Genomic DNA, 11494 nt, shown 5'->3' with positions numbered 1-11494 from the left:
ACTTCTTAATTCTCAGGGTCCCATTTTTTCATCCTCCTGCTTTTCCTGTGGCTTTCGGTAGCAGCAATAAGCCAAGATGTCCGAAATAACTATCTCTTGCCTTCTAGACTTTTCTACCTGGAAACTGCAAGGTTCATTCAACTCATTATGGCCAGAATGGAATTCAGCTTCTTCCTTGCTGCTACCTATATCTCATCCTCTCCTGGGTCCCTAGCTCAGCAGAAGGCATGGCTGGCCACCAATTCTTCTAAGCTTCAGCCTCCTAGTTCTCTTTATCCCTTCCCCTCCCTTAGCCCCACATCCAATCAATCATCATGGATGGTCCATTCTTGCACAGAATCATCTCTTCATTACATCTGCACCATAGCCCCGTTGCCTGTTCCTCAGGACAGACACACTCTTACCGTCTCTGCCCTGGACTAGAGGTAGTTCCCCACTGGCGCCCCACCTCTGGTCCCTCTCCCTGCACTCTCCCCACCATCCAAACACAAATGTCACCATGTCATCCTCCAGGGAGTTATCAAGTCCAAGCTCTATCACCCAGGCTGGAATGCAGTGGTGCGATCTTGGCTGACTGCAACCTCCGCCTCCCAGGTTCAAGCAATTCTCCTGCCTCAGCCTCCCGAGTAGCTGGGATTACAAGCGCCTGTCACCACACCTGGCTAATTTTTTGTATTTTTAGTAGAGACAGGGTTTCATCCTGTTGGCCAGGCTGGTCTTGAACTTCTGATCTCAAGTGATCTGCCCGCCTCAGCCTCCCAAAGTGCTGGGATTATAGGCGTGAGCCATTGTGCCTGGCCTATTTTTTTGTTTTGATAGTAGCCATCCTAATGGGATGAGGCGATGTCGCATCGTGGTACTGAGTTGCATGTTCTTAATGATTAGTGATGCTAAGCATCGTGTGCTCGTGGCCTCTCAGTCCCTCTTAAGCAGAGGTTGACAAACCTTTCCTTTTCTTCTTTTTTTCTCTGACCTCATTCTTCCATCACAAAACCTTTTCTATGAAGGGCAAGATAGTCAATATTTTGACTGGCTTTGTAGGCTAGATGGCCTCTGTCATAACTACTCAACTCTGCTATTGTAGTGAAAAGGCAGTCTTAGACATTATGTAAATAAATGGATGTGGTTGTGTGACAACGAAACTGTATTTACAAAAGCAGGTGGCAAGCGAGATTGGAGCCTGAGTTCATAGTTTGCTGACCTCTGCTCTTAAAGGAAGGAGCGCTTGGGTTATTAATTTCTGCATTTCATTTCTTCTATGGGACTGTGAGCTCTTTGAGGGAAATGGCAGGTGCCCAGTTAAAATGTTTTGAATTGATGTTCCCCCTGCCCACCATGGAGAACAAAGCCAGTGGTGTGCATGTCTCCCAGTACCTGCTACAAGAGGCATCCCAAAAGTGTTGCTGGGAGCCAGGCTGTGATACAGGACAAAAGAAGCTGAGAGGCCTCCATCCTCTTCCCTCCTTTTCTCCCCTACCCCAGTCACTCTAGAAAGTTCTTTGGGAAATTCTCTGGGCCGAATGAGTTAATATGAACAGACCTCCTGGAGCCGGTAAGAGGCAGAGCTGGCAAAGAGTCTCGACTTTGGGTCCACCATCTTTTGGAGCCTTCCACGATCAATGACTAGGCAGCGCTGGTGACAAGAGATACATACTGGAATGGAAGGTTCTAGTGTCTGCCAACATATCTTCTTTCTCACAGTTCCTAATGATCCATTTGTGCTTTTTCAGCCCTTCATGTTAAGAGAACCTCAGGGTGGAGCCCATATCCTGACTGCCTCCTTCCCACATGGGCACCTATGTGGCATTAGGCTGCCTGGATCTGAATGGGTGACCTGGGGTGCGCTGGCCTGGGGGATCAGGAGCTAGTGGTCCAGCCCTGGCTCTGCTAACTGCCCTTGAGTGCCCTTGGCCATGGCCTCTTTTCTCTGGGGCTCCCCCAGATTGCCAACGAGTTGGTGGCTTTCTCCTGTAAATGCCCTTGGAGTCTTGGCACATGAACTGGGCATGCTTACTTCCCTGGAACAGGTAACGAATCAAAAGCCCTTGAGGAGCAAAGCGGTTCATAGAGCTCTATCTGGGCAGCTAAGTGGATGGTTGCCCTGTGATGGAGGAAGTGCTTTGATGGAGATGTAGGCCGGCCATTGTATGAAGCCAGAGAGACCTGTGGGGGACAGCTGCAAAGAAGAAATGATGTTGGAGATGGAGTTTGAAGAAGAGTGGCTGGCCCTGCAGGACCAGGTGCCCTGAGGCAGGTGAGCTGAGCAGAGGACAGTGCTGCTGATGAGCTGCGGGATAACGGAGGGAACAGCACCTGTGTAAGCTGCACTTGCTGGGGTTTGGTGAGGGAGGAAATGAGGGAGGACAAGGGAAGTCACATCCAATGGTGTTTCAGTTCAGCAGAAGGTAGAGCTTTCTACCAGCAAGGGCTGTCTCATCCAGAAAGCTAAGAATCTTCCAGGGGCAATGGGCACCAGAGCCCAGAGGGCTGGGGCCAGAGGCCTCAACCATTGCCATCCTGTCTGGCAAGCCCTCCTCCTCGTGGATTCCAGTGCTTCCCTGTTTTGAAGCCATGGACCCCATGATGGAACAGCCAGCCACACACACACACAGGGGTGACGATGAGGCCTGGGAGCCCCACTCTGCCCTTGGCATGTCTCTCCTGGCCCCTCGCCTGACAGCTGCTGGCCCCCTCCACTCACTAGTTTTTATTAGGCCACAGTCCTCTTTGAGAAGCTGGTGAAAGCCATGTGCCCTTTCATGCCAACACACACACACCCACACCCACCCACAAACACCCACACACACCAACACACACACCCACAAACACACCCACACACACACCCACACACACCCACACACCCACAAACACACCCACACACACCCACAAACACACGCACCCACCCACACACACACCCACACACCCACAAACACACACACACACCCCCACACACACGCACAAACACACACACCCACACACCCACAAACACACACACACACACCCACACACACCCACAAACACACCCACACACACACCCACACACACCCACAAACACACACACACACACCCCCCCAAAGGCTGCATCGAATTTAGGGAGTTCACAGACTCCTCAAGCCCCATCTGAATGGCAGGTTGGGAACCTCTCTCTGCTTCAACCCAGTCTCATGGGCTGTGCCTTTCCCCATTCCTGGGACCATTTTCTTTTGTTGCTACTGTGACTCCAGGATTCCAAGACAGGGAGGTTTCCTGAGCACCCACTATGCTGTGGGGACACTGATTGCCTCTGTCCTTAAGAACTCCTGGCCTGGTGGGGGCAGGAAAAAGCACAAATAGGAAACACAAAATGAGGTACAGGTCAGGGGCCCCAGGCTGGGAATCCAGAGAAAAGAGGTGGTTTCCAACTGGGAGGATTAGGCATGGCTTTTTAGGGGAAGGGAACGGGCCATTCTGGAGCTGGGACACAGCGGGGAGAGGACATCGCATGCAGTCATGACAGCCTGAGCAGGGGATGCATGACAGGGCGTGAACAGGAAACCGTGTTTCCATTTGGCTACAACACAGCAGGTGTGAAGACCAGTGGAAGGAGCTGGAAATGTGGGCTGGGAAAAATCGGACCCTGCTTTAGTGTTTTTAGCAGAGAGACTGGATACCCTAGGTGTACACATAGCAGCTGGATGGGAGGAGGGGCGAAAGTAAGCAGACAGATCAGGTCGGCTGTCCCAGGACACCTGACCTAGGTGCAGATGGGGTCAGGTGCTGAACTAGGTCAGTGTCGATAGGGAAGGGAAGGAAGAGGGATTGAATGCGATCATCCCAAAGGACACGCAGCACTTGGCAATAGGGCTTCTAGCTGTCCCCAATCTGGGAGAGAACTGCCTTCCCTTGGCCCCGATTCTCCAGATGGGATGTGACACGAGGGACAGACATAGGCCTGGGTCCGCACTCCAGGATGCCATCTTAGGGCGATGTGCTGCAAAGCCATCAGCTGTCAGGAAAGAAATGGGTGGGGGTGGCCCCCAGGCCCTGGGCCTGTGAGTAGGGCAAGTTCAGTCTTGCAGCAGCCAAGGGGAGGTTCTAGCTGGACTCAGTGATCTGCAGGAAGGCTTCTTCACTGGTCAGAAACCATCCACAGGGCTTGTGAAGAGAGTGCTGGCCCAAGCCCAGGGTCTCGGTTCAGTAGCTCCGGGGTGGGGCCTGATGGTTTCTAACAAGCTCTCAGCGGGTACTGAGGTTATGGTTTCCTGGTGGTTAGACTTTCTCCAAATGGGTGGGTCGAGATAGGTCTGGGTCAGGAATGCAGGGAAATACAAGGAGCGGCCGGGAGGTCGTCAGCTTGGCCAGCGGGGGGCTCAGGGTCTCTGTGCACAGCCTCACCTTTCGGATCTGAGCAGGCACTGTTTCTGCAACTGTTCTGCCGTGATCGCCACCTGGGCCAGGCTTGCTTGCAGCCCTATGTCCCTCTCATAGCACCCTGCACTTTTCTTTTTTGGAAACCTCAGCAGTTTTGAATAATATATTGGTCTGTGGGCTGCGTGTTTTATTCACCACTGAAGTGCAGGGCAGGGCCCAACGATTATCTGTGGTCTAATGAGTGAAGAGAGGGCAGAGAAGAGGTTCCATGAGGGACATCTTTGGTCTAGATGGCAGCTAGTATTTTTCTGAGCGAGTGGTTAGGTCGAAGCTGAGGGCAGTTTGGTCCTTGGTGCTCATCAGCAAGGTCTGCTGGCCTCACCCACTCCGGGCCCGACACCATCCTCCCACCAGCTTAGAGCTGCTCTGCGGCTTCATTCCAGCCTGAGTGGCCTCCTCCCTCCCTCTCACTCCCCACAGGAAATCAGGTGCTGAGCGCGGACCCCTTCCAGGCCATTTCTTGTAAGGCTTCATTTCTACCCCCAACCCTACCGCCCCCGCCCAACTCCATCATCGCGTGGGCCTTTGTTGCTTCTTGTCTGAAGGCTCCATGTAAGAGCCACGATGGTTTCCTTGATTCTTGGCCACCACTGCCTGGGAGATAAAAGTACATCCCCTTCAGCTTTGCACCATCAGTCTGGCTGGCTTCCCCACACCAAACCAGGCTGGCACGTCTGTCCTTCACTGAATCTAAGACACCGTTATCTCATGGACCCCTAAGAAACACAACGTGCTGCTAATTAAACTATGACATGCCATTGACTGTGACCCTCTGACATCTTTAGCCTGAAATGCCAACTTCGACAGTGAAGTCTCACTGCTTATCCATTCTTCAAGGTCCGACTCAAGGCATCACCTCCTCGACAGAAGCTGAACATTTACCACTGCGTCTTAAGTGTGTGTATCATGTCCTGCCTGGCATTACAGGGGCTTGCGAACATATCTTAAGTCCATGATTCTAAGTGCCTTAGGGGCAAAGGCTGTCTTATTTATGTTTATATCCCCCTGCCCCATCAGCAGAGGGCAGCACAGTCTCTCCTCATTCCGAGGAATTATCCTCTACGCTATGCCCTCTGGAAACTGGCCTGAAGGGTTCTGAGGGTGAGCTGCAGGGAAGGAGCCCCTCCTGCTCCCTGGCTTACTGTCGCCCAGCCCAGTGTCCCACATTAGGAGAGGAGCTGAACAGATGAAACAGGGTGCCACTGGGCTGGATCACTGCCTTGCCTCTCAAAACAACAGAACTCTGTTGATAAGAGAAATGTTTTGTGAAAACAGTGCAAGCCTGCTGTGGCGGCGCACGTTTGCTCTCAGGAGGCTGAGATGGGAGGACTGCTTGAGCCCAAGAGTTCAAGGCTGCAGTGCTCTATGATTGGGCCTGTGATTAGCCAGTGCACTCTCAGCTGGGCAACAGACACACTCAGACTCTGTCTCTACAACGACAAGAACAAAAAACAATGCAGGCAGGCACAGCAACGTACCTGAAAGAGAATGTGGAAGCATGTAAGGAGTTAACAAGCAACAGAGACTGGGGAGGAATTACAGTCATTTCAGCTTTCAGCTTTTGCTCTAAGCTCACTGTCAGTATGAAATGTGTATGTAAAGTCTCACCTGTGTGTTAACAGCTTCTGTTTTTCTTCTGGGATATTTTGAAGATAGAGTATCTTGAACAAAGTCTAGAGGCTTCACTCTAGTATTGGTCTGCATGGAAATGGTTCTCCATCAGAACTAACAAATGGGTTGTAGCTTCCTACAGCTTCCTTGATTATGTATAAGGACACTGGAATGAAATGTATAACCCAGAAGAGGGGGCAAGGGAGGGGGTAAACAGAGAGACACAAAAAGACAGAGAACAAATCGGTATAATATGAAGCTGCCTGCTTCAAGAAATCCAAATCCAATTCCATGAAGGAAGAAATGTCTGTTTTTGCCGCCCTCATCGTCACGGAAAGAGTAGGGTGCGCTCTCTGCCTAGCAGAAGGAGTCACAGGCTCAGAGCAAACTCATTCAAAGGATGTTATTTCATCAATCCACAGGGGAAGGAGTGACTGGCTGAGCAACGTGTCGAGAGAGCCCAGCCTCCAGTGTCCCTCACTTGACCCTCCGCAGGTGGCGAAAGCTCTGCACGGTCCTCTCCATAGCATCATCCATGGTCACTAGTGGCTGGTAGCCCATGGCCTTTTTGGCTCTCTCGCAGCTGTAGTAGTGGAATGTGCCAGCCAGTGCGACCCGCATGGGTGTGAAGGTGGGCTGCAGCTGGATGACAGGACTGACCACCATCACCAGCAGGGATAGCAGGAGGGCCAGGTAGTAGGCCACCCAGTAGGGGATGTGGTACTTGGGGGCCTCATAATTGAGGCCTGTCAGGATGCGAGACAGGAATGTCCAGAAAGGGATGGGCTCATCATTGGTGATGTGAAATGCCTGGCGGGAGAACAGGAACAAGAAGTTAGAAACACCACCCCCACCTGCCCAAAGTTGAAGCATCTATTAAGCCCGTGCAGATCGCATTCTCACTGCCTAACTGCTGCAGCTTTCCACATGGCCTGCCCTCAATTGCACAACTGCTAAGGCGTAGAAAGGGCAGACGATGAAAGTTTCATCTATGGGCCAGGATTTTAAATGAAGCATAGATTGCACTTGGAAAGGCACATTTGTTAATTTGATAACTGTTAATCATCATAAAACTCATCTACATATCTTTGGATGCAATGAATTCCTCATATTACATTTCTTGACGGTGTTCTGCTTGTTTTAAATCAAAAGCCACACCCGGGCCAGGCGCGGTGGCTCACGCCTGTCACCCCAGCACTTTGGGACGCAGAGGCGGGCAGATCACCTGAGGTCAGGAGACCAGCCTGGCCAACATGGTGAAACCCCGTCTCTACTAAAAGTACAAAAAATTAGCTGAGCGTGGTGGCATGTGCCTGTAGTCCCAGCTACTCGGGAGGCTCAGGCATGAGAATCGCTTAAACCAGTGAGACGGAGGTTGCAGTGAACCGAGATCGCGCCACTGCACTCCAGCCAGGGTGACAGAGTGAGACTGTCTCAAAAAAAAAAAAAAAAAAAAAATGCCACACCCACCCTATTCCCAACTTATTTGAAGGTTATCAGTGGGAAAACGGCAGAGGTTCAGGAGAATAAAAGAGGACCAAACAGCAAGGGAGGGAGAGACCTGAGGAATGAGTGGGAGAAAGGGTGAGGAGCAAGCACCCTGCCCAATCTACGTGGGCTCCTGCCACAAGGAGCCATGCCAACAGGTGGGCAGCCAGGTCAGGGGACCATAGATGACCGTGACCTGAATGTCTGTTCAATCCCAGCTCATCAGCTCTCCAAATTTGGCTGCCCAAGTGATGTGACGCTGCAGTGACACCACATGCTCTATCAGAGGGGCTTGATCTTGGCACAGGGGGTCCTAAGGCAGATCCCCCATGATACAGGATCACAGGAGCAACTTGCCAGCAAATCCAATGGCAAGGAGAAGAAACCCGCAGAAAGGCACCTGTGCAGGGACCGGTGCAGCAGGCCTTACCTTCCCACCCAGTGTCGAGTCTCGGGAGAGCTGCTCTGCCGCCAGGATGTGTCCATGGACCACGTTCTCCACAAAGGTGAAGTCCACCAAGTTCTTCCCATTTCTGCAGGTGCACAAGGGATGATGGAATATGTGCTGGGAGCCCCTGCACGAAGGCCAGGGCCACTCCCAAGTCTTGGCATTTGAGAGACTGTGACCTACAGAATGGCTGCCACCTCACTTGGCAAGGCCAGCCCAGGCAGTCATGGATGCCTGTACTGGTTAAAGATGTACACTGGGCCGGGACTCCTGGGTCTTCAGGGTTAGTGGAATCTGAAAGCTGGGGGACCTGCCCACCCATTCCAGCATGGCCAACACTGGTGCTGTCTCTCCTGTCCCGATTTGGGTAGCAGCTTTTCAGCCCCTTCCCAGGAGACACGGGGCCAACGCCTTGCTCTGGTCTCCCATTTATTGACCAGTCAGTCTCCTTGTAATCCTTCAAGGTGACAAGTCAGGGTAGCAGTGAGGCTGAGTGAGAAACAGGAAGGCAAGGCAGAGGGAAAAAGGAAGAAAGAGAGAGAGGAGAAAAGGAGGAAATGAAGGAAGAGAAGGCCTATTTGGGAGAGAGCCACACTGTTGTCCCCTGTGGAGGCCCCTCCACCTGCACTTTCCCCGAGGAGAAAAGTAATGCCCCCACCTGCCTTCCCAGATGCAAGGAGAGTCAAGCCCTGGCCTTTGACCCGGGGCCCATTGCTTTCCCTCTGAGTCACGGTTTCTTCAATTTCCAAACAGGGTCACAAATACCTTCCCAGCCTACCTGAGAGGGTACACTGGATTGAACAGTATCCTCCCAAAGCTTCTGTCCACTCGGACCTTGTGAATGTGACCTTATTTGGAAATAGGGGCTCGGCAGATGCAATTAGTTAAGCTGAGCTCATACTGGGGTAGGGTGGGCTTTAAATCCAGGGAATGATGTCCTTATAAGAGGGAAATTTGGACACAGAAAGCAAGGAACACAGCCATGTGAAAGGGAGGCAGAGGCAGGAGTGATGCCTCTCCTAGCACAGAATGCTAAGGATGGCTGGAAGCCAGCAGAAGCTAGGGCAGAGGCCTGGAACAGACGCTCCCTGTGAACCTCCAGAAGACACTAGCCCTGCCAACATCTTAACTGAGGACTTCTGGCCTCCCAAAATGTGACACAATCCATTTGTTGTTTTAAGCACTTACTTTGTGGCAGGTTGTTATGGCAACTACAAGAAATGAATACAGAGGACAGTGGACAAGGTCACTGCTATCGCCTGAATCTTTGCATCCCCGCAACATTCATATGTTGAAACTTAACCTCCAGTGCAATGGTACTGTGAAGAGGGACCTTTAGGGGGTGATTAGGTCATGGGGGCTCTGCCCTCGGGAATGGGATTAGTGTCCTCATAAAAGAGGCCCAAGGGAGCCTGTTTGCCCCTTCCACCATGTGAGGACATGGTGAAAAGGTGCCACTCATGAGGAACAGGGCCTCAATGGACACCCAGTCTGGGAACGCCTTGATCTGGACTTCCCAGCCTCCAACCTGTCTGTTGTTTGTTACCCAGTCTTAGGTATTTTGTTACAGCAGCCTGCATGGACCAAGACAGTCACATAAGAAAAGAGCTACAATGCCATGTGGCTCCTGCCAAGTGCTCTCTGAATGCGAGCATGGACCAGGAAGGACTAGGGAAGAGCCGCTGTGGGCTGACTCACCCAATCACGAACTTCATCTTGCCGTTCCTGGCTGCCTCGATGAGGATGGGTACCAACTGCGGGTCCCTTGGGCCGAAAATGCCATGAGGGCGGATGGCTGTGGTTAAGAAATTCTTCTCAGGATTGTTGGCACCCAGAACTGCCTGGAGGAGAGTGGGAGAAGGGGCACGTCCATTGCAAATTCCTAGGCCCAAGCCAAGAGAATGCCTCACTGGGTGAGAAGCACCACTCGTGGGGGACAGACAGATGACACACTCTGCTGGCATGTGGCCACTGAGCAGTGGTCTGCCTTGAGCTGACAACCTACATCAGTGGCTGGTATAATTCTGGGCTACCTCTCTACCCCACCCACCCTCACACCAAAATCTGAAAATGCAGGACAGACAGCTGGGCAAAAACTGCTAAGATCAAATCAGAAGGCCCCGGTTTGGGTTCAAAGGCTAAAATCCACCAACACTGCCAGAAGACAAGCCTCGGCAGCAGTTTGTGGAAAACGTCCAAAGGTTCTGGCAAACAAGTTAGCCGTGAGCCTCCAGTGACTTGAACTGCATGTGCCGCCCACGTTTCCACCAGGCCGGGTCTGTTCCAGGCAATTCTGAGTATCACCTCCGAGGGGAGGGCTCTGAGAAACCCAAGTGGGCCCAGAAGAGGGTCAGAGAAGGTGAAGGGTCTGAAGACTATGCCTGGGGAGAAACAGGCCAGCAGCTGGGGGGCAAAGGAGGCCGAGACATGTAAAGTCCTCAGAGCAGTGCCTGGTCCAGAGCCAGTGCTCCTGTTGCCACTGCAAGGAAAGGGTGACTTCTGTGTGACTTCATGGACAAACTTGAACTCAAGAGTCTAAAGCACAGTGAAATGGGTTTCGCCTCAAAAGTAACAAAACTTTCCAAAGGATTTGTTTTATCGTGGGTAAAAGTGGTGATCCTAAAGGTACCTACCCTGACGGGGCTGCATGCGAATTACATGAGATGGCCCATGTGAGTTGCTTCAGTGCGTGTCTGTATGCTTGGTAAGTACGGTTCCTGCTGTCATGTCACCTCGGGTTTCTTCTACTCTATGGTAGCAAAGTGCTGGTCTATGTTTTGGCCCCAGTGATCTTAAGCAACTCAACAATGGAAAAGCTGCCTCTCAACAGATTCCCAGAGCTGGCCCTCCTCTTCCCGCCAGGCCTCTGGTCCCCACAGCGATGGAGGAAATGAATAAATAAACCCTCAAATGGCTTCCACCAAGGCTCATCTCTACTACTAAAGGGAAGAGAGGTGAAGGAGTCCTAGCTCCCCATCATATTTGGTTTATGATCAGTAGGAAGGTTATAAAGCCAACAGTGGATGTCAACCTCGGCTGAAAGGAGGCTTCTGGTGAGTTACTGCTGGAGTCATCTGCAGGCTTTGCTTATTTCCAGTTGAGAACCCAAAAGTTGATATAAGCGAGACACTGATGGTCTGGGCCAAGGCCATCATTTGAAGCTCCTGAGCCTAGATGGGCTCAGCTCTGGTGGCAATCAGTATCGGGCATATTGGGTTGAGAATACACAGGGTCTCCATGGTGACTGAACTGCCTGCAAGGCGCAGGGAGGCTTTAGTACTCCTTGGGCCAAGTTCGAGCACATGAGTGCTCCAAGGAGTGAGACAGCATAGTCTGGAGCCAGGACTGTGGCTTGCCAAAGTTCAAGCCTCCACCCCTGGTCTGGGTGACCCTTGTGTCTCCCTGTGGACCAGTTCTGCCAGGACTTTCTGAGCTGAAGCAACAGCAGACAGGCTGGGCATGGTGGCTCACGCCTGTAATCCCAGCACTTTGAGAGGCCAAGGCGGGCAGATCATGAGGTCAGGAGTTCGAGACCAT

The 11494-nt window shown here is 52.0% G+C and overlaps 1 protein-coding gene across 2 annotated transcripts in view; it reads right to left on the bottom strand.

Annotated features, from left to right (window-relative positions):
- Nucleotides 1-6251: 6251 nt before the first annotated feature.
- The window catches only part of NSDHL (NAD(P) dependent steroid dehydrogenase-like), a 38468-nt gene continuing 33225 nt past the window's right edge, over nt 6252-11494 (bottom strand). For both annotated transcript variants that reach the window (XM_003804969.3, XM_003804968.3), the window contains 3 exons: nt 9656-9798; nt 7940-8042; nt 6252-6831 (listed from right to left, as the gene is read on the bottom strand). In XM_003804969.3, coding sequence (XP_003805017.1) covers nt 6499-6831; nt 7940-8042; nt 9656-9798 — 579 coding nt within the window. In that variant the 3' untranslated portion in view covers nt 6252-6498. The remainder of the gene's footprint in view (nt 6832-7939; nt 8043-9655; nt 9799-11494) is intronic.

Source organism: Pan paniscus, chromosome X, assembly GCF_029289425.2.
Source record: "Pan paniscus chromosome X, NHGRI_mPanPan1-v2.0_pri, whole genome shotgun sequence".
NCBI lineage: Eukaryota > Metazoa > Chordata > Mammalia > Primates > Hominidae > Pan > Pan paniscus.
This window is presented reverse-complemented; position numbering and strand designations above follow the sequence as displayed.